At 43.1% G+C, this 25,948-nt stretch overlaps 1 protein-coding gene across 1 annotated transcript in view; it reads left to right on the forward strand.

Annotated features, from left to right (window-relative positions):
- The window catches only part of NALCN (sodium leak channel, non-selective), a 420,693-nt gene that overhangs the window by 272,727 nt on the left and 122,018 nt on the right, over positions 1–25,948 (forward strand). The window contains exon 17 of the mRNA XM_069970713.1: positions 23,676–23,812. Coding sequence (XP_069826814.1) covers positions 23,676–23,812 — 137 coding nt within the window. The remainder of the gene's footprint in view (positions 1–23,675; positions 23,813–25,948) is intronic.

A 25,948-nucleotide genomic window follows, 5' to 3' on the forward strand; every position in this document is an offset into this window, starting at 1 on the left:
TCCTGGTTGATAATTAGGCAGCAGTCAGCAGTTATGATAGCTTAAAACTGATGACAGGCCAGGCATAAAACATTAACATGCTGCAATTTGTGATAAGTAAAAATTGTATCCTTAAAGTAGCCATAGATGACAAACTTCATGAAACATCTCAGAACAACAGATGTAATGATACCTTAGCATTAAATACTTAGACAATCAAACGGTCAATCTCATCTGCTTGGGAACTAACTATGATTAAAAGAGTCATTTTAAGTAAGCATCAGAGTTTTTAGTGTTCATTTAGCTGTGGTATTAATTGCAAATTGCCATATGTTGGAAGCACAATCTAACAGCTGAGAATCTGTTTATCTGGTTTGTTTTGTACATGTTTCAGTAAGTAAACTTCATTTAAATTGTAGTTCTCCATGAAAAACATATGGCTCCAATTATACTGCAATGGAGGGATCTACTGGTGGTCCACCATTTCAAAGGCTTCTAAAAACTGTGTAAACCATATTAATATAGTAAATTTACCTTAAACAATTCTGATTAACATATTCCTGTCTCACTAATTAGTTTATTGTTTTTTGTTTGAAATCAGTGGCCCAGATTTAGTAAAACATTCTAATAACTAGACTCTAACTAGTGTAAACTTATGCCCCTATTAAACAGGGCGACTGTGAGGAGCAAACGAGCGATGTCAGCGCTCACTTGCTCCTCGTTAAGCACTCGCTGCCCGCGCTATTACACGCGTCGGCAGCGAGTGGGTTAGTGCAGGAGGGGCCGCGGGGGGGGCTGTCCGGGTATTGCTAAATCGTCCGGGCAGCCCATAGAGGATAGCGTTGGTCTGCTGCTGCCAATCCTACCCCACAGAGCTGCGGCAGCAGATCGCTGCTATCATTGTCGTTTGTATTTCAACTTGTTTAACTACAAACGACAGCAACAATCAACCAACATCATTCATGTCAGCTGATTGTTGCGTTCTATTACACAGGACGATTATCGGCCTAATACGGCCGTTGATCTTTACATGTAATATGACCTTTACCAGACTGCATCTTTAGACTTTATTGTTTAACTTTATACCACTTAATATATTAGGTTTGTTTATTTTACACCTGTTTATTTTTTTCCTTTACCACAGTTATGGCACATAGAGCCACTGAATATGTTTATGCAAAAGCAAAGAAAGTTCATTCAGCTCACCTGGCTAGTGCTACGACCTAGAGGCATCCAAATCCTCAACAGCAGCAGACAATGGAAAAGAATAGTGGTCGTCACTTTCAAGAGTAAAAAACGTAGCTTTATTTTATCATTTTAAAATCCATGTCACAAATCCAAAAATATGTACAAGGCACGATCGTGCCTTGTACATATTTTTGGATTTGTGACATGGATTTTAAAATGATAAAAGAAAGCTAAGTTTTTTACTCTTGAAAGTGACGACCACTATTCTTTTTCATTGTCCACTGAATATGTTTGTACAATGTAATTTATTAAAAAAACGGCCATATGTTTACCTCCAAAAATACATCTGAAAACAAATGTTTGAACAACAATGCTCTGTTCCTGCCATGCTTCCCTTCTGAGTTAGGTGCAAAAAAACACAAAAGTATCTAAAAAACACACAAAATGTAGTGCAAGATGTACATACTGTATGTTAGTTTTTTGAGGGTGAAAATCGGACCAATATTCTGGCACATTTGCAATAATAAATTTGGGCCAATGTTTATGATGAATATTGACCAAAATATTGCTGAGGGTGGACTAATGTGAAGCTTCATCTCCAGACATTTAATCCATTCATTTCAAATGGAAAAGGGTGGTGATATAAAGCTTACCTTGGCAATTACAGCTCGGGTTTGAAATAAAGCAACAACTCCACAACAATCAGTGGATTACTGGTGTGGGGTGCCCCCAAGGTGTTATGGCAGAGGTGCGGCCGGTCACTTGCTAGATGGGGAAGTCCGACACGACTCTATGGTGGTTGGCCGAGATGTAACGGGGCCCTAGGGTGTTGTGTTGTGACGCCAGTGCCGGTTGGGCACACGGGATGATGGCACACCAGCTTTTAGTTTAATGGGCCAGTTACACCTTGTCCCCCTGTGGTCAGTTACCTGCCGGGCTGCTACGGGGTCCCTTGGGCTGTTATCACGGTGGGCCAGAGTGGAATATTGAATAGTGACGGACTATTGGTACTGCCACCTACAGAAAGGGGAAATGTCCCAAGCAGTGTGTATCTGCTGTGTTAGTGCGAAACGAAGAATTACCGAGTTTCTTCACCATAAATAAAATCTTGTTTACTCGGAAGGTGTAACGCCTGGAGTAGTGGATCCACTGGACCGTCACTAGCGATGGCACTAACCTCACCAGGGAGCGGAGTCTAAGGGGCCGCTGGTTTTCACCAGAGCCTGCCGCAAGGCGGGATGGACTTGCTGCGGCAGGCGACCCCCAGGTCGCTACCCCTGGCTTGGTTGCTAGTGACGGCAGGCGAGGCGTGGCAGGAGCAGTAGGCAGGAGATAGTGCAGGCAGAGGACTGTAGACGTGCTCGCAGGTGGCGGACAGGACTCAGGAACAATGGGAAGGAAGCGGGCGAGTACTAGGGACAAGGACTGAAGACAGGAACAAGGACTAAGGTCAGGAACAACAGGGAGATGGGCCAAACGCTATGGGAAGCATGTAGAGGCTCCAACACCTGGAAGGGGGCAGAGCTGGAACTTATAGGGGAGTGATTGACATGTGGACCAATTAGGAGCGCACTGCCCCTTTAAATCTGAGACAGCCGGCGCGCGCGCGCCCTAGGAGGCAGGGACGTGCGCCGGCCGGCACAGTGAGAGACAGGAGCAGAGGAAGGTGAGGCGCCCCCAGGGGCCGAACTAGCAGCAGCGCCGGGTCCCTGCACAAGGACCCCGGCGGCTGCATGGGGCAGGAGGAGGTTGCAGCGGCGGCCCGGAACACGGGATGCCGCCGCGGCCGTGACAGAAGGTACTTAGGTGCAGCAGAACATACAACTTTGCATTGACAGAGTATAGTAGACTTGATAAGACACTTGACAATAAAGGATACAGATCACCTAAATGTAAAGAAGAGGCCATAGATTTTTAGCATTGAATGTGGCTATGCCCTCAGTCGCAAAGTTACTGGGATTGTGTAATTGCTTATATAAATCAGCACTGGAGGAGGTACCTGTTTTTCATTATGTAGACCCTACTGAAAGAGTAGATGTGCCAACGCAATCCATTCCTTTAATGATACACATTATACTACTGGCTGCTAAGCATCTTCTCCTAAACAGTTGGTTACCACCAGATATACCAACTATCCAGTAATTGATAAATCTCATTAAGACCTTACTGGGTATTGACCGGATAGAAACCGAGAAACATAAGAAGAAAGGGGCTGCTGCTTTCTTTAAGAAGTGGCAAACTTTCTTGACCTCTCATTACTCTAGAGATAAGATCCACACAATTGTACGCCCATTTAGCTACACTACATGGTATTTCAAAGCAGACCTAGCCGATTCATTAGGGCCTCTGAAACTCCCACCCCGTCAACGGGGAGGAGAAGGTGCAGATCCTCCAGTGTCTGACTTTCCAGATGTTGTCAATGTATGAGCAAATCCAATATAAGTGAGAGACGCCCCTGCATATTGATAAGAGTGGTGCCTGGGCTCACCTACCTTCCTTTTATTCTCCCCGTTACACCCCCCTCCCCCCCCCCCCTTTTTTTTTCCTTTGTTTTATTTTTTACGTCCCTACCTTACTCTTAGTTTATTAGACAGATGTTTCTCCCTTCATGTTGGAAAGGGATACACATTTTGTATTCGTTGCTATTGTTTTCCACTTTTGCATCTATTTGTACTTTTTGCTGTCTATAAGTTTACTGCTGGCTATGGTATGTAATGTTTATAAATTGAAAAATGACAAATAAACATAATTTGAAATACTTGAAGAATACTTGAAAGAGAACACTTGTGCCCGTGCTTCGACTCTTGTTGGAATTAACCACTAATTGCCCTACCAGTGTCGGGGGACCCGTCCTAGGGGGTGCCACAAGCCCCAGACCTTGTTACCTGGGATGAGCGGAATGTTGAGGATTTCATGCTGACAACTGTGCTGCGAGATAGAGTTCCTAGGCTCTTAGCAACTTTGCTCTATCCGGATCAGTTCCTAGCTTTCTTTGGCTTTGTGAATAGTGTCCTGCACTGTTATTCTCCTAGTCCACGGCGTGGGTTGAGATAGTTTCTGACTTCTCCTTTCCTGTGAAAGGTTTAACACTGCATAGCGTTGTGTAGAGTTAGTTAAGGAGAAACTGTTAGCTGCGTCTTGTCTTGCTTCCTCACTGTACAGGAACCTGACTAAGACTGTGACTGGGGACCTGGCAAAGGGCAAGGGCCCAAAGGTACCACTGTAGGTAGCGTTCTAGCTTGCGTCCTTTCCCTACAGAGTCCAATATCAAAAGACCACACACTTCCTGTACCCACGTGATTTCCTATCTACAGCTACTGTAAGGTGCGCTGTGAATGGGTGAAGAGTGCGTGCAGAAGAAGTAAAGAAGATGATAGGATAGAAGAAGGAGACCCTCTCATAGGTTTACAGATCCATGTGACAGATAAACAAACAATAAGCCTTTCCATACTTCAGCTGTGCAGCAACTAAGTGCATATACTTACAATAGCGACATCTAGCGGCAAAACTTTATCACCACTTACACACTCAGTAAGTACAGGCTTTTGCGAAGGATGTAACCAATAGCAACACATGTGGTGGGACACCACATAGGGATAGCTTCATTCTTAAAAATAAAGGGGGATTTATGAAGACCGGCATACTCGTATGCTGGTCCTACATTAGGCCCCGCCCCCTTTCCCCTGTACAAATTCACTAAGAGGCGCACACCCGACTCTGTGCTGGTAAACCAAATGTACACCTGCTTCGAGCAGGTGCAGATTTGTATCCTGATTTACACCTCTGAGCATCCATCGGGTGAGCAGGGGATACACCAGGCATACCTGAAGAGGATTGGGCGAATTTGCTCCTTCTCCCTGGTGTACGCTCTACTGTAACCTTCATCCTCCTAAATGTCCACATGTCTCAGTCAGAGCGCACCTAACACAGAATAGAGTTGGCCAAACAGTAACAGTCACATCTTTATTTAGGTATGTAGAGGGTTTTTCTGAATCTTTATATTGATGATGGCCTATCCTTAGGATAGGCTAATAATATTACATTAGTAAGGGAGGCAATTCTCAGTACTCCTCCTACTGCCCCTTGGCAGTCAGCTGTGTTTAGGCAGATGTTGTGCTAGATTTAACATTGTGGTGGTGGAGGGTTTTGTAGTTATCTCTCATTCACTTGAATGGGACAAGGCTGTAATATACTAGGCGCAGTTGCTAGTTAAAAATATTTTTTTGTAAAGCACCAAAAGATTTCACAGCGCTACTTAGTGTATGAGGTGTAGGTGTACTAGCACATGTAAATAATGAAGAGACTGCAGTACTGCAGTCTTTTTAAACAGCTTATTGACAGAGTACCAAAAGGCAGGCTCCTATTGATAGCCTTTCCTAAGGATAATCTATCAGTATTGTGATCTTGAAAAACCCTTTGAACAGTGTTCAGTACAAGATTTTTACATTCCCTTATGCTAATTCTCTCTCTCTCTCTCTCTCTCTCTCTCTCTCTATATATATATATATATATATATATATATATATATATATATATATATATATATATATATATAAAATCTCCATTTGGGGTCAAAAGAACAGCATAGGTTTAGGTATGCATATGAGGAAGCAGATATAGTTTGGAGTTGCAGCACTAAAACTATTTAAGCCTACAATAGCTTATTACCATCTTGGGAATTCAATCCTTGTTCCTAATTTCCAGGTGAAGATAGAAAGGGTAAACAATTATAATGTGCTAACATTTCCATTATCATCTTTTGTTAACATCTATGAAGCCATATTTCAGAAAAAGCATTTCTAACATTTCTATTCAGCCTTGAAATGCTGTAGTCATTTCCTGTGATATCTCCTCTTTTTTGTCACGTCTTTAGTAATTACATTTTCTTTGTGCTACATCAGCTCTATTCTTCCTTGTTCAATTATGTCATCCATTAAAATATGAGCAATACCTAATTTGTGAATTGCTACCTGCAAAACCATTTTACCATTGCACATTCATTTTCTGTTGTTTTATTGCATACTTAAAGAATTACATTTACCTTTCATTGCATGTAATCAATGTTTGCATTATAACCAATGAGCAAAAGAACAATTTATTTGATTGCTGAAAACACTAAAATGTTGGTTTTGATTATAATCAGACGCCACAATCACTAGTAATCTCTGAAGGGATTACTAGACCTTCACTGAGCAATATTATAGTATTTTAGATTTAGTCTTTACATTTATAGATAATCTATTGTACATGGAGTCTGTAAACAGTTTGTGCTGCTTCTTTTCCCCACATAATAGTTGTGCAAAGGTTTAATTATCTGCACCTTTTTCTTTTGGACTCACTCCTAGTTTTGGATAAAAATACTGACCAAATACTGCATATGAAGTTTTTGGGAATATAGTATAATATGCAGTGCAGTGCTTCTGCTAAATAGCTCTCCTTCAACAGCAAAAAAAATGTCTGTACTTGTAAGCAAATTTGGTGCAACATTTTTAGTGCTAAGGTGACCCCTTTGAAGCACCACAATACAGTTATGGAGTTGCTTATATTGCATCATGCTATAAATCCACCTGGATTGGATGTTTAAAGTGGTTGTATGATGGGTTAATGTTATTTTGAAAAAGGGCATATTGGGAGAAAAAAAATAAAAAAAGAGATAAGCATTACTAAACTCCCCAGTCCCATACACTGTAGCTCTGATGCCCACAGTCTCTCCACTGTTCACTACTTCCTGTATCTATCTTTAGGCTGGGTTCACACTACGTATATTTGAGGCTGTATGTTTGAGGCTGTATAGCAACCAAAACCAGGAGTGGATTAAAAACACAGAAAGGCTCTGTTCACATAATGTTGTAATTGAGTGGATGGCCGTCATTTAATTGCAAATATTTGCTGTTATTTTAAAACAACGGCTGTTATATTGAAATAATGGAAGTTATTTACCGTTATATGGCAGCTATCCACTCAATTTCACCATTGTGTGAACAGATCCTTTCTGTGTTTTCAATCCACTCCTGGTTTTGGTTGCTATGAGGACCTGACATGAGGACCAAATACAGCCTGAAATATACATAGTGTGAACCCAGCCTTACACAGGAAATGTCTGCTTAGCCAATTACTGACTGAGACAGGTCACCGCAGTGGTCTGTGATTGGCTGAGTGGGCATTTTCTTCTGTTTCCTGTATATCAACTACAACCAATAAGGGAGGATTAGTGAGCTGTGTTACAGCAGGGGGGCTGAGCTGTAATTCTTATTTTTCTTTTTGCTTACTAAATACATTTCTCTGTAAATGAGTTTCTTTCAATCCTGTTTGATCTGCTCTGGGCTCTAGTGACTATTACCTATTTTGCTACAATACATTTGTCTAAAGACTGTTCATCATCGTGGTACTTTTCTAATAACAAGTTAAGTTTTGTTGACTTTTAGTACTTCTAGCCGTGCTATAGATAGATGCAAACTAAACCCACCGCCTCATGTACAGTAATAAGAACTATGACTTTTATTTTAAGCAAACTTGTGGTGTATGTTCGTCATTATAAAGCTGCACTTCTCTGCATTCTTCCTGAAATGTGGAGCTCAGCAGGGAATTCTTATAATCCTTGAAATGGCAATGGAGCATTTAATCACAACCACAATGATAATGAGCTTGTCAATTAAGCTGTATAAGCCCAGAACAGACTTACTGAGCTGTGAGAACCTCACTGAACCAATAATTCTGCCTTTATTATTTCCTCTCTTATTTATAGAAAAGGGGATTGCAAGCCGCTTGCATATTTTAATATCCTCCACTATTATATCCTTCTTTTATTTAGTTAAATTCCATTGGGGCACAGGCACATTTATAGGTATTCCAAGATGCTATATTGTTATGGTCTGACAGAAATAAGATAACTCTATTCTAAAGTTCACCAGTCCTAGAATAAAATACATTAGTAGTTTATAATCTGTGCACTGCTCACCTTATCATATGTTTGTAGAATAAAATCGAATGCAAGACAAAGAAATGTGTGCACTGAAGAGTGAAGATAATGTGCATTAATTATATCTAGTAGTAATTTCCAGTTATAAATTGCCTGGAGCAAAATGTGAAAAAAATTGTGCTGAATCAAAGCCCCTAATGGTCCAGATTTAGACTATTATCATGACTGCTGGGAGGTAGGACTATTTTCTGTTCTGCTACTTTTTCAAGAAATACAAAGTACATTAACTGTAATGTAAAGGTGTTTATTAGTATTGTACTAGAAAGTATAAAAATAAACATGAAGTTACTGTAGATACTCTGACCAAACAGGGACATCATGCAAACGAGGATTTTCTGCTACTGGTACAAATATAGGAAATGTTTGCTAAAACCTACCTATTGACTATACTACTAGCAATTGATTCTTAAAGGGGTATTACACGCAAACATAACTTTTAATATGTTGCTGCCCATGGTGAGACTAACAATTCTTCCATACTTGTTATTATTTATTCAGTCTCCTTTCCCCCATTTTTCAGCTGCTGCTTTTGGCTGAAAACACAAAAATATGTGTGGGAGCCTTTTTCTCTGTCTCCCCCTCCGCCCCTCTCCCTTCTGAGACAGCTGATGTAAACAAGTCTCTGGTTCGCTGTATCTGCAACATTGTAGCTTCTTTGCAGTGCTTGGAGGTTAAATCATAGTGCGTTCATTAGCAACTTGACCTCAGAATGACCCTCCCAGCATTACAAAGAAGCTACAATGTTGCAGATAAAACCCGTCAGGGGCTTGTTTACATCAGCTTTCTCAGACGGGGCGAGGGGGAGACAGAGAGAAAGGCTCACACACAGATTTTTGTGTTTTTATTTGAAAGCAGCCTTCCTACTGCCTCTAAAGACTTGCCTTGGCACAGGGAGGAGCAGTACAGTAACTGTTGAGAGTGGTGTTGAGTGGAGAGGCCAAACTGTTCGGGTTAAGTATCATTCTGTGAACCTGAGTGCTCAGCATTTGACTTCCTTCGGCTGCAGAAGTTGGATGCAGCCCTCGGGAGTCCTGAAAAACGTGGATACAGCTCTAGGCTGTAGATATCAATCTCAACCAGCTTGGCATCTCAGCTTAACACTAGTTGAAAGCTGTATAGTACAGGAAGAGAGCAGTGCAATGCATACAGTATATGTACAGTACAAGTAGAAAGCAGTGGGTTAAACAGTACATGTAGTACAGTACATGTAGAGAGCAGTGCAATATATTTAGTAAATGTACTGTAGATGCAGTAAAGATTTTATTAGGCTTAAAATGAACCTTTCTTTTTACTCCTATGCCTAAATTTGCTGCAGGGACAAATATTATGCTGCTTAGAGCAAAACATTAGGAATGTAATTTGATAATGCTGCATACATTCTTTCAAGGGAATCTATCATCATTGTCTTGCTGCCTGTTCCACAAATTATTGGGGCAGTCCCTAGTGGCTTCTGCCAGCCTTGTTGGCCTTGGTTGATCGACCTCCCTATACCTAAACAGGGAGAGCTTTATCAATCAAGGCTTATAGGGCAGGTAGGTCCTACCAGGGACAATCCTTTTGACTCATGGATCAGGCAGCATGAGAGTGATAACAGATTCCACTTAAGTTGCAGAAAACTTTTACACCATATTCCATTGGAACCCCCAGTAAATTTACTAGTATTGGATGCTTTAAAGCACCTTTTGCAGAAAGATAACTACACTAAGCTGAAAATGATTCTATGAACTCTAATACTCTGTGAATACAGAGACCAGCTTTCACAGTGTATTGGTTTCGCTACTCAAGCCACCTGGTGTTGCTATTCTCTTTCTACTCAGTGACCGCACATTTTTACAGCAAGACATCTAACTGGATTTCCTCACATACAGTTATTTTTCATGTCTCACAAATAAGCTTAGTGTTATTTAGCTATGTACAGCTCAGTTTTGGTGAATTGTGTTTATTGAGCCTGTATATGGATTCTATGAGACTCTATAGTGCTGTTTTGAGCCTCACCGCAACCTTGTACTACAGAGATGTTGTCCTCTGCATTTAAAGAAGAATAATTGTAATTATGACATCGAATAGGGCATGGCATATAAACAGAGAAATGCAAAGGCACTGTAGGACCTCTCACATCTCCACTGGTGCCAAATTGCAGACCCAACAGCTTCTTCATGAGCCAAAAACGATTACAAAATGACAATAATAAATTTAAAATAAACAGAATTAATTACCCCCAAATATGAATTTCATTCTTTAAGGAGAAATAGTTTAATGAAACGTAAGGCCCTCCTTTAGCAAAATGTACTTAAAGCGACTCTGTACCCACAATCTGCCCCCCCCCCCCCAAACCACTTGTACCTTCGGATAGCTGTGTTTAATCCAAGATATGTCCTGCGGTCCGTTCAGCAGGTAATGCAGTTATTGTCCTTAAAAAATACTTTTAGCCTTTAACTTGAAACCTGTGCCAAACAGGAGTATCTGTGCCCTAACTTTGCACCACCCCTCCGTCCCTCCTCCCCACCCTCTTCATCATTAGGAATGCTCCAGGCAGATTGCCTCCTATTCCCCACCTGTGTCAGCCCGGCACATGGGCTGGATCGTTAAGGACCTGTGCAGTGTTCAGCATGTAGAAAATGTTCCAGTGGCATTCCTAATGCTGAAGAGGGTGGGGAGGAGAAATGGTGCAAAGTTAGGGCACAGATACTCCCGTTTGGCACGGGCTTCAAATTTAAAAGTATTTTTTTAGGACAACTGCATCACCTGCCGAACGGACCCCAGGACAGATCTTGGATTAAAAGCAGCTATCTGAAGGTACAAGTGGTTTGGGGGGGACAAATTGTGGGTACAGAGTCGCTTTTAAATGCAAAAAATAAAGATGGGTACACTCTTACAAGAGTGCTTTGTTGAGACTTGCTGTCTCAAGCGATTGATTGTCATGATATGAGAGGAATTTTAGTAGTAAATAAATGTGGATGAACAGACCTTAAAAGATATGAGATTTTTTCTGTTTCAAACATAAGACAAAGTAGTTTTCATGCTGTCTGAAATAATTTTTTTTTATTAAAATGAAAGTGATATATGTTTTATCTATAGAGATTTAGTGTAATATTATTTTTCATTGTGGCTGTCTGTAATAATAGTCTTTGGTGTGGCAGTCATATCAATATCTTCTTTTCTTAGCTTAGTGTAATTCGAAGTTTGGAATCTACTTGTATGAAAGGTGATACCTTATTATTTTTTTTATAATACAATAACAGCAACAATTTTCTCCCCTTATTAGACTTTCTCACTTGCATTGCCTTTCCAACTGCAGAAGTTATCCTATGTCCAGAGGATAGGGAATAACAAGCTGATCAGTGGCATTCGATCTCTGGGACCACCACCAATCATGAGAATGGAGGGAAATTGTCCCGCTAAATGAATGGAACATATCACACATGCACAAGCAGTGTTCTTTTCATTCTCTTCCTAAGATAGCCATCTCAAGATGAGAAAATATTTTAATTTCCAATACAATCTTTAGGCTGGGTTCACACACAGTATTTAAAAGTAATACGGTCACCCCCTCCCCCCCCCCTTACTCTTGCATTGTTTTATCGGTAGACAATGTCACCTAGGTGGGGCTTCACGGTTGGGGAGAGGAAGAACTGCACATAAGGTAAGGGCAGTGACTGTATCGCTTAAAGGCTCCAGAGCAGAGCGCGCTTCATAGAAGGTGGGGGCCAGCTGCTCAATGCACCTCACCGTTAATGACAGGCTGCAACAATCGCGCTGCAGCGTGCCATTAACTCCTTAAACACTGCAGTGTTTAAGTGTAAGTGACAGTGGGAGTCCCCTGTCACTTACCGATCGGGACCCCCGTAGTGTGACTGCGGGGGGTCCCAATCATTAAAACGGACCGCCGGAGGTCTCTCACCTGCCTCCGTGCGGTCCGATCGGGGTTCTGTTCACTGAGCCTGCACAGGCAGGCTCAATGAGCAGAGCGTCGATAACACTGATCAATGCTATTTCTATGGCATAGCAATGATCAGTGTATAAAATGAAAGTAATGAATGTTCAAGTCCCCCAAAGGGACTCAAAATGTGTAAAAAAAAAAAAAAAAAAAAAGTTAAAATCACTAATACATTACCCCAAAACCCCTCCCCCAATAAATGTTGAAATCACCCCCCTTTCCCATTATATAAATAAAACATATAAAAATAAACAAATAAACATATAATATACCGTAGCGTGTGTAATTGTCCGATCTATTAAAATATAACAAGCGTCATTGCGAACGGCGTACACGAAAAGAGGGGAAAAAAGTGCGCGGGTTAACGATTTTATGTTACATTATATATTTTTAAAAAATCTATAAAAAGTGATGAAAACGTCCGATCTTCACAAATATGGTATTATTAAAAACTAGAGATCATGGCGGAAAAAATGACACCCCATACAGCCCTGTAGGGGAAAAAATAAAACCGTTATAAGCGTCACAATAGGCCCATTTTATTAATAATTGCCAAAAAAAAGATTTCATTAAAAAAATATATATATTAGGCTAGGTTCACACTGCGTTTTCAGCATCCGTTTAACGCATCAGTTTTTTGCAAAAAGCGCATGAAAAACGGATTGCAAAAAACGGATTCATTTGTGTGCATCAGTTTTTCCATTGACTTCCATTATAAAAAAAACGGATCCGTTTTATTTGGCGGACCAAAACGGACCAAAAAACGTTGCTGACCCTATTTTTCTGGACGTTAAAAAAAACGGATCTGTTAAACGGATGCTGAAAACACAGTGTGAACCTAGCCTAACATTAGAGATTCTGTGTAAACCTGCATATGGTTGTGTTCAGACTGACCTATAGAATAACGGTACCATGTCGCTTTTACCATATAGTGCATTACGTAGACACAGGAACCCCCCAAAAGTTACCATATTGCATTCTTTTTTAGAATTTCACTTATTTATTTCTTCATAAATAATAACTTTGGGATTCCGTCATACATGTTATGGTAGAATGAAAGAGCCAATTACAAAGTACAACTATTCCTGTAAAAAACAAGCTCTCCCATGGCCTTGTAGATAGAAAACTGAAAGTGCTAGAGCTTTTAGAAGAGGAGGAGTGAAAAACGAAAGCACAAAGATCAAAATTTGCACAGTCCACTGGGTCATTTTGGGCCTGGTCCTCAGAGGGTTAAAAATAATTAAAACTTTTTTCTTTAAAATTAACATTCTAATCCCTATATTTGTTTTTATTTTTTTATCTATAGGGCTGTATACGGGGCTTATTCTTTGTGACATGATTCATAGTTTTTAACAGTACCATTTCGGTTTCAATGGGACTTGGTCTCTTTAAAAAAAATTCTAATGCATGACCAAAAATCAGCAATTTTGGTGTAGCTGAACCCCAATGTATATAAGCAGGCTCAGCTCCCGATCCTGTTCAATTCACCCCTTCAAATCAGCCGACATATATACGTATTGCTGACGCAAAGGGGTTAAATCAATCTTGTTGGTGCCTGAATCTCATCCTTTATGTCCAGGGCCGATACATGAGGCCAAATGAGTTTATTGCTCAATGGCGGATTTGTAGGGGCAGCATGTTTTATGGAGTGGCCATAAATTATACTGTCTGCTATACACCACTGACTTCATTGACCCCGTGACCTGCAAATGATATCTGGACACAGACATAGAATGCAAGGAAGTCAGCACTGGAAACACTCTGCAGGTATTGTTATATGCTTGAGACATTACTACACTACAAGTGATCACTACCCTTTTAAATGGACCACAAGGCATAAATGGTAGTATGACCACGAATAAGATCACCTTGAGCAGTCACAGTGCATTGAGTCTTGTGTATGTCATGTGCTTTTATTTTTGGAGAGGCAATAAAGATTCAAAAATTGCTTACACACGTGTGGAAGACTTTGAAACTTTTTCTGTCTTGTTCTCACCTAGCAACACTTGGTGGCCCCATTTCAGGTTTCACCTCAGGCAGCCAAAAACCTAGCATCAGCTCTGGTTTTGTCTATTTTCACCCCTTTTTTTTTTCTTATGTGTGGCTGTAAGAGGCCAAGTGGTAGTCTATTTATGTTGTATCGAGAACAAATAAGTTAGTAAAGAGAGCAAATTGGTTAGTCCAAGTAAGCCAGAATCTCCTGTCATTAGGATTAGAGATGAGCAAATTTGCCGAAGTTCGGGTTCGTATGAACCTGAACTATCGGCTTCTGATTCCCACTGTCTGCAGCCTCCGTGAACAGGATGGATACAGCCTTACTAACCGCCCGGAAAATTGGGATACAGACATTGGCATAGGCCGTATCACAGTTTTCCAAGCGGTCCTTACACCGTATCCACCCTGTTTACGGAGGCTGCAGACAACGGGAATCGGAAGCCGATAGTTCAGGTTCATACGAACCCAAACTTCGGCAAATTCGCTCATTTCTAATTAGGATATATGTTTGACATGTTCAGTTTTCTATGAATTAAAAGTCTGTAATAGCCGGATAGCAAATTGACAGATTGATTAATAAGGGAATATATTACTTTAGGCTACGACAGGCGCAGGTCTAATTGGCTTTACTAAGAAGCGTGTGCCTTCTAGTGAATTCAGCTGGGTAATTGGGGCCGGGCTTTATTTAAGACCAGCGTTTGAGTACGTCACTCTTTTTTTTTTTTTTTTAAATATATTTTTATTATTTCCATAAATAACTTTTATGTATTACAAGAATGAAAGGGACATATACAAAGTCACACAAGTACCACATGCTGTCAAAATCAGAGCAGAGCGGTGGCATCAATCCCTTAGGTGTCCAGGAACAGCCGTCGAAGTCCCAAGAGGGCAGCGGCGTAACAGGTAGCCCTTTTACTAAATGATAGAGGGTCAGGTTGCCGTTGTTTAGTAATGGTAGAATAATTGACACATCGTAACAAACAAAAACAAAAACAAAACCAACTCCCCAATCCCTCCCCCCTCCCTTCTCGCGGAGTCGTCCCCTATGGTTGATGTAACATAATACAACAGACCTGTTCGTGCACATAGTATTTCTCATCTACGTCTAGCTTAGCATGCAGAGAACATCTTAGTCAACCTTCAGTTTCCCTAAGGATCCCGCCAGGGCCTCTTTCAGGTACCATTCTGTCTGGCGAAATGGAGATATAGTCTGACATATCTCACTGCCGGACAGAAACGAGCATATAAATGGTTTCCACTTTGAAATAAACTGCTTGGTCCTTTTTGATTTGTGAAGTTCAGTATCAAGTTGATCCATTTTAAGATAGTGTTTAACCTGACCAATAACCTCAGTAAGCGTGGGAATTTCGGGTGTCAGCCAATGGGCCAGTAGGCATCTCTTGGCCACCAGTATGAAAACGTGAGTGAGGAGGGATACTGGTGAGTCCTCCTCAGGTACGTGCAATAGAATAGTTAGAGGACGCACCGGTAAGTGCTGGTGTAGTCGAGTCCTTAATGCGTCTCCCAAGGCAGTCCAAAACGGTGCCACCCTGGGACACAACAGTAGGCCATGCAACAGATCAGTGTTAGGAGTGCCGCATTTAGGGCATGCGGTGAGGCGAGAGGGGTCGGTGGGAGAGATTGGCAGAGAAAAGCCATACAAAGCATGGTGTATTATCTTGTACTGCGTTTCTCTCCAACGTACATTAGTAACAGCAGTCTTAACTACTCCCCAACCCTTCAGAATTGCCTCCGTGAGGTTTTGTTCCCCCAGTTTCCTCTCCCAGTATGCGAATAGATGTGGTTCAAGGTGAGCTAGCGCCTCCTTTTTTAAGTCACGGTATAAGGAAGACAGGGAGTGGCCCATTTCCTCACCATCCACATACCCCTCTATGACACCTGTCTGGATCTCTTTACCCCAGTCCCGAAGGCGGGACTGCAGGAAAGAGCGCACCTGGTTATAGGAAAGGAAGTGGCCCGAGGCCAGTCCCTTGGCCTGTTGCAATTCAGGGAAGGAAAGTAGTCTGGGTTCGGAAGCATGAAGAAGGTCTCCAGCTGTATAGATGCCCTTAGACTTCCATTCCCCAAACAGTTTATTTTCTCTACCCGCTCTAAACTCAGCGTGACTCCAAAGGTCCATATACCGACCTGCCAGGTGAGATTGTTGTAATAAAATGCGCACTGACCTCCATGCCGCCAATGTGTCCCTAAAAAGAACACTTCGCTTCACAGCAGGGGGCATGGAGGCCAGCCTGGTGTGTAGGATGGACCCCAGAGACCACGGCGACGCCAGAGCAGACTCAATAGCTAAGTTGGAGTACACGCTTGACCCCCTCAGCCAATCAATACTATGTCTTAACAAACTGGCCAAATTATAGTACCGCACATCGGGCATGTTTAGACCCCCCCTATCTCTGTCTAGTGCTAGCTTTCTATATGCTATTCGCGGGCGTTTATTTGCCCATATGAAAGAAGTAAAGGCCTTGTGCAACCTCTTCACGTCCTGGTGTCTGAGGAGGAGTGGTAACGTCTGCAGCGGATACAGCAATTTCGCAAACGACATCATTTTCAGCAAATGACATCTTGCCAGGAAAGACAGCGGTATAGTAGACCATTTTTGGAGCTCCGATATTATTTTCTGTATGGTTGGAGGGAAATTTAATGTATACAGGGAGTGAGGAGAATGTCCTACCTGAATACCTAAATAAGAGATATGTGTACGTGTTACTTGAACCGGTATTTGCTGAGGGCCTAGTCGGGGCGACAGTGGAGGGGAGATGTCTAATAGTTTACTTTTACCCACATTTACCCTGTATCCCGAGTGTTGGCCAAATAAATCTTATAGGTGAAATACTTCCGGTAAGTCACGGGCCGGGTTTTCTAGAAACAACAAGAGGTCGTCCGCGAAAAATGCAACCTTCACTTCCTGGCTGCCCACCTTTATTCCCCTAATTTCGGATGTAGATTGCAAGAAACGCGACAGAGGCTCTATGGCCAGATTAAATAGTAAGGGGGAAAGGGGGCATCCTTGGCGTGTGCCCTTGTATAATGGGAAAGGCTTAGACAAAAAGCCTGGGGTGGAAATCCTAGCTTGTGGAGCATGATACATTGCAGTGATCAAGTTGGTAAAAGCCTCAGGGAAATCCATGCTCCCCAATGCCTGCCTCAGCCATCCCCAGCTCACATTGTCAAATGCTTTTTCTGCATCAAGGGACAATATGGCTGGGGATGGGTGCTGCTCTGGCCGCAAGGTCACCTCGTCGAGGACTGCAATGACCTTTCTTATGTTGGCCACCGCCGCCCTGCCCTTGACAAAGCCCACCTGTACAGGAGAAATCAATCGGGGGAGAATCAAGGCCAATCTGTCTGCCATGATCTTGGCCACAATTTTCAGATCAACATTTATTAAAGAAATAGGCCTATAAGAGCCCGGCATAGTCGGGTCCTTGCCTGGTTTTGGCAGCACTATAATATTAGCTGTATTGTTCTGAGATGGAATCACCCCTCCCGACAGGTAAGCATTGTACAAAGACGTCAGGGGTTCAGCAATGTCATCCACCAAAATGGAGTAAAAGTCGCCTGAGAAACCGTCAGGGCCCGGCGCTTTATTGCGTGGAAGAGAAGATATAGTACGTTTAACTTCCTCCACTGTGATGGACGCATTCAGGGATTCCTTCTCTTCCTCACTAAGTGATGGCAGCATCTGTAGCCACTGTAAAGGGGGGTGAGGTGGGGGAGGAGGGGCTGCGTATAGAGAGGCGTAAAAATCAGCAAAGACTTTGTTTATTGCTGCTGGAGAGTTCTGATACGAACCCCGAGCGTCTCTAATCCTGGTTACCCTAGTGGGCGGGTATGGGCCCTTGGCAAAACGAGCCAACAAGCGTCCAGCTTTATTACCATATTTAAACAATTGGGCCTCAAGTTGAGAGCGGCCCAACACCTCCCTCCTCTCCAACCAAGTGTCGTATTCCAGCTTGGCTGCTTTCCAGAGATCTTTATTGCTGCTCGTGGGGTCGGAGAGGAAGGACGTGTACGCCCCCCTAAGCATCCGGCTATGGCGGGTAAGATTGGCTTGGGCCTTCTTTTTCTGGGAGGCTACATAAGCCAGTATGCGACCTCTCAATACTGCCTTAGCGGCGTCCCAGAAAAGCTGGCTATTAGGAATGTGTTCCGAGTTGGTGGATGCATAATCCATCCACCAGCCCTTAAGAATTTCCTGAAAGGATTCATCTTTCGCCAACCCAATCGGGAATTTCCACTGGAAATCCGTCCCTCTTGGGAATACATTAAGGATGTCTAAGCTAATGGGGGCGTGATCAGAGATCACCATGTCAAGTATATCATGTTTCACTATACGGGGGAATAGGTGAGCTGAGGCAAGAGCGCCATCTATTCGGGACCAGGAGGAGTGGACGTGGGAGTAATGTGAGAATTCCCTACCATCGAGATGTAAGAGTCTCCATGTGTCTAAGAGCCCCGAAGAGGATAAAAGATCCCCCAAGGCGGCATCATTAGGTGTTGGTCTACCTGGACCTGGATTAGCCCGCTTTCTGTCTTCCACTGGAGACGGGACCGCATTAAGATCACCAGCCACCAAGACGTGGCGTGTCGGACAAGCCAGTACCCTAGTCGACAGTTCTGAAAAAAAGGAGCGATTAGATTCATTGGGACCATATACATTATGAATCACGTACATTTCATTGGCTATCTTAACTTGGACTTCACAGTGGCGGCCTGCTGAGTCGTAGTGAGTCTGCTGGACTTCTCCCTGGAAGTGTTTGCTCACCAGGATTAACACCCCCGCCTTCCCGTTCACCGCAGGGGAACCCAGCACCAGCCCTACCCACAGTCTCCTCATCCTGTCGAAATCTTCCACGGGTAGATGGGTCTCCTGTAGGAGAACTATGTCGGGGCGGAGCTTTTTGAGGTGTGTAAGCACCATATTGCGTTTTTGTGGGGAACGCAACCCCTTAATATTCCAAGAAACTATCCGCATGACGCGGCAGGATGAAGAAAAAATGGGCACGAACCTATGAGAGACTCACTCCGCGAGAGAAACCCACCCCCCCTCCCTCCCTTCCCCCCCAACACAAGCATAAACATGAACATAAACAGTTTCCCAAACACATAAATCAAAAAACACATAGGCGTATCCCAGACACACACCACCAAAACCAATAGCTGGGGATACATTAAGCCTTTTGGCTCCCTTTTTTCCATGCTGCAGTGCAGCTATCCACAGCTCAGGCGGGTTTCCCGAAAACATAACTGACCCAACACAACTCTCAGCTTGTGGAGCATGGGTCCCACCACACCTGTTAGCATAAAGAGTAAAATCAATGTTGTCATGGTCCTCCCGAGACCAAAGGATGAGCAGATCATAAATTCCGGTAGCAGTTCAGCAGGTTCCTCCTATCTGAGCTATATGGTGACCACACTTCATGGCTGTGGTAATGAGGACCGACGTTTGCGTTGTTCTTTCGGCATCTCTTTCCAGTCTGGTTCATCTCTGGGAGCATCCGAGGGCCAAGACGAGCTGGGGGATCGACGCGGTTGCGGGCGATCACGAGATGAATCCCGCGGTGAACTGTGCGTCTTTTGGCGTGCTGGAGTGTCAAGCACCTCGGCTAAGCCCTCTGTCGCTGCGGCCGGGGAGGTATATGTAGACATAGATCCGTCTGCATGGAATATGCGCAGCGTGGCAGGATATATAAGGGCAAATCTGACTTTCTTAGTGTATAGTTCAGAGCAGATTGGAGAAAAGAGGCGGCGGCGTCTGGTTGTCTCTGCCGAAAAGTCACTGAAGAGCAGCAGCCGGTGGTTGTGAAAGTTCAGAGACTCTTTTTGGCGCCGAAAGGCCTGCAATAAGTCCATTTTATCTGTGAACCTTAAGTAGCGCACTATCACTTGCCTCGGCCTGACCCTGTGTTGCAATGATTTAGGGACATCTTGGGCTGGCTGGCTAAGGTCCGGACCGAGTCTATGAGCCCTTTCCACTTCACAGTCACGCTGCATGTTTAGTAGCTTAGGCAGGGTGATCTCACAGAATGACCGCAGCTCCCTTGGTGTTACTGCTTCAGGCACCCCCAGAATGCGAAGGTTGTTGCGCCTGGAGCGGTCCTCCAGGTCCTGGACCTTTTCCCACAGCCGCCTGTTGTCCTCCTCTAAGGCAGAGAAATGTGCGGATTTTTGTTCCAGAAAGTCCTCCACATTTTGTAATCTCGTCTCCACCTCATCTAGCCTCTCTGTGTGCTGCGCAACCTCCTCCTGTAGTTGCCTCAGGGTGGCTGCTACTGTAGTGGCTAGGGACTCTTGCAGGTCTGGGGCTATCTGTTTTGCCACCTCAGTGGCTATTTTTTTATAGTCTAGCTGGACCGGTACCTGTGTGTCCTCCTGCTCAGAGAGGTCTCCGTCCTGCAGCTCCGTATCCTGTGTGAGACCAGCGCCCGCCATTTTGTCTGCCTGCACCGCCGCCTTTGCCGACTTCCCTGTCGCCTTGGCTTTGTTCCTTTGCCCCCTTTTGCTGACGAACCGGTCCATGGGAACGACCGTCACATATACCGTCAGTCCGGAACGGAAAGGTAGGAGATTGCGGGTGGAATGCAGCTCGGGAGGGAGAGTGTGGTGCGGAGCTGCTCCTTACTGCGTCCTCACAGCATGGCGCCGGAACCGGAAGCCGAGTACGTCACTCTTAATAAATGTCCCCCATAGTGTATATATTCTGTATAATATAAAAATGTGTATACTATAGCTATATATATCTGCCAGACTCCTGCTTTTACATCAGAGCAGTTGTCGGTAAACGAGGCAACAAGTTGCCAACAAGGGGGTGAAATGAGCCGGCATATCAGTAGAAGGAGGCAAATTTGCTAAATGAATGTATTTGTAAACTATTTAACTTGACGGGCGCTACAAGTTTAACTGTATTTATTAAAATGCTAATACACCTTTAGGCTATGTTCACACTACTTAAGAGATCAGCCGTTACCGTGGCTGTTATGGCTGGTCTCAGAAAAGATAATCCTGGCAGCTACTGCAGTACCGATGGATTATCTTTAGGGCCGCAGAGTTCTGATGCGGGCGCATCCATTCGCGCCCGCATCAGAATTACCCACTGCACACTATGGAGCGAGGGGCCGGAGTCGCTTGCTCCATAGTGTGCACTGACAGAGTTACAGGGTTTCCTACGGTGCCGCAAGAGATCCTGGCCGGTGCGTATACTATGGGGGACATGTATCATCGTGCGGTCCGGGGGTTTTCGGCGGAAATTGCCGATTTGCACTTTCCGACAGGTACGCCAGGGGGCGGGGAGTGGGTGTGAAGGGGGCGGAACGGAGGGCGCGGACTCAGAGTCCGCGCAATTCACCATCTGTTCCGCAAAAAGATACGCCGAAAACCTACTCCAGTCCTCAGCTGGCGTAGGTTGTCGGCAGTGCGCACCAGAGCGCACGGGATTTATGTAGAGGCAGTCTGCCTCTACGTAAATACCCGTAGCGACGGAGATGCGGGGACATTTATAACTTAATAAATGTTCCCCTATGTGTATACGCTCCGGCCGGGATTCCATAGAGGCCAGGTAACGTATATTTTTGTATTAATCACGGCCGTTGTTGCAATCGGCAACAACGACCATACTTTTACGAAAATATATGTTGTGTGAACATGGCCTTAACCTCAGTGGAAGTGTGGACTTGAACCCGATTCCCTTTTCCCAGTAGCTCTCTAAATTACAAAAAAAGCCAGGGACAAACCCAACCACCACATTACCATTCTCTACATGCAAATTATATTTTAGAGCATCTGTTAATGATAAATCGTGCAACATTTAACCCTTTGAGGACCAGGCCCAAAATGACCCAGTGGACCGCGCAAATTTTGATCTTAGTGTTTCCGTTTTTCCCTCCTCCCCTTCTAAGAGCTCTAGCACTTTAAGTTTTTTATCTACAAGGCCATGTAAGGGCTTATTTGTTACAGGAATAGTTGTACTGTGTAACGGCGTCATTCATTTTACCATAACATGTATGATGGAATTCCAAATATATTATTTATGAAGATATCGCAAAAAAGAATGCAATATGGTAACGTTTGGGGGGTTCCTGTGTCTACGTAATGCACTATATGGTAACAGCGACATGATACTATTATTCTATAGGTCAGTCCAAACACAACCATATGCAGGTTTACGCAGATTCTCAAATGTTATATATTTTTTAAAAATGAAATCCTTTTTTTTTGGCAATTAATTATAAATAAAATGGGACTATTGTGACGCTTATAATGGTTTTATTTTTTCACCTACGGGGCTGTATGGGGTGTAATTTTTTCCGCCATGATCTCTAGTTTTTATTAATACCATATTTGTGAAGATCGGACGTTTTGATCACTTTTTATTAATTTTTTTTTATATATAATGTAACATAAAATCGGTAATCTGCGCACTTTTTCCCCTCTTTTCGTGTACGCCGTTCACCGTTCGCAATGACGCTTGTTATATTTTAATAAATCGGACAATTACGCACGCTACGGTATATTATATGTTTATTTGTTTATTTATTTTTATATGTTTTATTTATATAATGGGAAAGGGGGGTGATTTCAACTTTTATTGGGGGAGGGGTTTTGGGGTAGTGTGTTAGTGTTTTTAACTTTTTTTTTTTTACACATTTGAAGTCCCTTTGGGGGACTTTTACATAGATTAGTTTGATTTCTACACTGATGAATGCTATGCCATAGACATAGCATTGATCAGTGTTATCGGCGATCTGCTCATTGAGCCTGCCTGTGCAGGCTTAGTGTAGCAGATCACCGATCAGACCGCACGGAGGCGGAGGCCGCGGTCGCGCCGTTTAAGGAGTTAATGACACGCGGCAGCGCGATTGCTGCAGCGTGTCATTACCTGTGAGGTCTCGCCTGCTGTCTGCAGCCGGCCCCCACCTGCTATGAAGCGCGCTCCGCTCCGGAGCACGCTTCATAGCGGGAGAAACACCCAGGGCGTACAGTTACGCCCTAGGTCGTCTGGGGACAGACTTCCATGGCATAACTATACGCCCTGGGTCGTCTAGGGGTTAATGTAAAGGTTTTTTTTTTATTTTCTCTGCTATTACATAATGAACTAAATGGCAAACCCCAGCTTATGCATGTTACGAGACTGCATACAGATTTTGAGGCTGTAGAGAACAATTTTCACCTGCTTTCTTACATTAATCTGTGTTGGTCACAATGGCGTTTGGAATACTAAAAAATCTAGTATGCTGCTGGTAACGGTTTAAAAAAACAAACAAAAAAAAACAACTTAGGGTTAGAAAACCTAAATTCTGCTTTGATCACAAGCCTAGTCTGCATGTCTTTGCACATCTAAGCGACGTGTAATAGCTATGAGCGTTTATATGGATAAACAACTAATACAGTGTAAATCAGTGTATAATATTGCTTTTAAAATACATGCACTATATTGTCTGCATTGTCCTCTTTAGTGCTGTGAACATATGGAATGAATTTCTAGTATAGACTATGAATAAAGAAATGTACCTTTGCTGCCATCTGCTGTCAGTTGCAGTCAGTGCCTCAATATGTTTTTCTTTCCATGCTTTTGCTTAGTTAAAACAAAGTGAAGCAAATGCTGACACCAAGGAAAAACTACCACTGCGTCTACGTATTTTTGAAAAATTCCCCAACAGGCCACAGATGGTGAAGATCTCAAAGTTGCCTTCTGATTTCACAGTCCCAAAAATAAGGTAATGTTACTTATTTATGTGTTTTATTAAGACATTAGTAGGTTACATCAGCATCCTAGTGACACCTTAATTACTCTTAACTGTTGACATCCATCACTAGGGCATAGAATATGCTATCACTGTGGTATTGTAACATTTAAATAAAGGCATCTTTAATTTGGGCTGGTTTTAGACTAATTGTGACACCGAGCAAAGTTAGAAGTGGGGCCCTAAAATGATGATATACCATAGCAACAACACAGTCACATACTGTACAAACACCAGGATTACCAATAATATTACTGTACAGTATAAGGCCCAAATAGTACTGCCTCACCAGGCAGTACACTAATATTACCACTAAATTGTTATTAAATAATACCATTCACAGACCAATATTTCCCCCATACAGTGACCATATAATGGTAGGCACCAGCACTAAGCAGAATCTGTACACAATATAAGTGATTACAGTGTCAGGCCATTTTCTGTCCGCTTTTGCATACCTGCAAATGCGGACAGAATGTGGACCCATTTATTTCTATGGTGCCGTAATCACATCTGTACCTCTCTTACCTGCCCACTGGCTGCCGCAAATATGATTTTTAAAATATTGAGGGGTGAGTGGGCAGGGACTTGGAACACCATGGAGAATGTGTACTTTGGGGGGAGGGGGTTGGGAACACTGGACACTGGAGAATGTGTATACTGAGTGGGGAGGGGGATTCTGGGTCTCTTCAGCTGGCAGAACTACAACCCCTATTATGTCATGCTCACATAACATAATGCTCACACATAATGCTCAATGTCATGCTCACACATGTAGGGGTTTAAAAACATAGGTCCTTCCAGAGGTAGATGTGTCCCTTCAGTAGGTAGGTATCCATATAATAAATAAAATAAATAATGCTGCAACATCCTATCTCTTAATTGCGTGTTGTCGAGGGCTTGTAAACCTCATAATAGTCCAACCAATGAAAAGGTACACGCCAACGATTGTATTCTTCAAGCGTATTTATCCAATATTTATCAAAGTACAATTGCACATGGTAATATTTACCCAACACATGCTCTAGAAGTCCTAATGCTGTAAGATATGTCCTTTTAGCTGACATATGAGCAGCTGTCATCTTGTGGAAGGAGAGTAGCGTTGCGGGAGCAGACGCGAACGTCTCTGCCTTTTTGCGGAAAGCTCCACTTTCTCTAGCATCTTGAGGCAGTGGAGCTTTTCACAAAAACTATTTTTATACTTTTACTAGTTAACCCTACTTTAACTACATTAACCAGTGATCTGCTGATCAGTGATAAATTACATTGCTCTACCACTGCAGTACAGTGCGTTGTATATGTTAGCAGTATGCTGACTGATAATCTACACAGCCATGCCTCTGCCCTGTTTTCCAGGAAGCCCTAGGGCTGCATCCATCTTCTTCAGTCACTGGGAGTCAAATGCTGAGCATTCAGGGTTTTGCTAACTCAAACTTACTGTAGTTTCGCTCATCTCTACATACAACACCTAAGATGCTCCAGAAATTCTGTAGCAACATATCTTGGAACTTTTTATAGTTCAAACATTTTATTGAGTTTTCATATAATATAACTTTGGTATAGAAGAAAAGTATCAGTAGCAGTATAAATTCATGAATATACATAGCTAATAAAACAAGGCTGACAACAGTAACTACTGTAAATCTTACTCCACTAATACAGGTTGCTGATATATACCTGCAATGTGTTCAAAAAAACAATCACATCTCAGCTCTTTTCTCTGGTAAAATGAAAAAAACTGGGCTGTGATTGCTTGCTATGTGTACACCAGGTTTTGTTTTAGACACTTTGATAAATCTGGGCCATAGTGTGATTGGCCCCTCTACTTTTTTTTTTTTTACAATAGCACTTTTGAATGGGGAAACTGATTTAACCCCTAGACGACCCTGGGCGTACAGGTACGCCCAGGATCGTTTACGGGTGTTCAGAGCGGAACCGCCGCGGTCCCGGTAGCCACATGTAGCCCGGGACTGCGGCTATTAGTTGGCATGGTCTGATCACCGTGCCCACTAATCAAGTAATCAGATGCAGCTGTCAAAGTCTACAGCTGCATCTGATTGCTTGCTGTCAGCTATCCCTGGTGCCTAGTGGGTTGGATTGCCCCCCCGG

The sequence above is a fragment of the Dendropsophus ebraccatus genome, chromosome 5 (assembly GCF_027789765.1).
Source record: "Dendropsophus ebraccatus isolate aDenEbr1 chromosome 5, aDenEbr1.pat, whole genome shotgun sequence".
NCBI classification, from domain to species: Eukaryota; Metazoa; Chordata; class Amphibia; order Anura; family Hylidae; genus Dendropsophus; species Dendropsophus ebraccatus.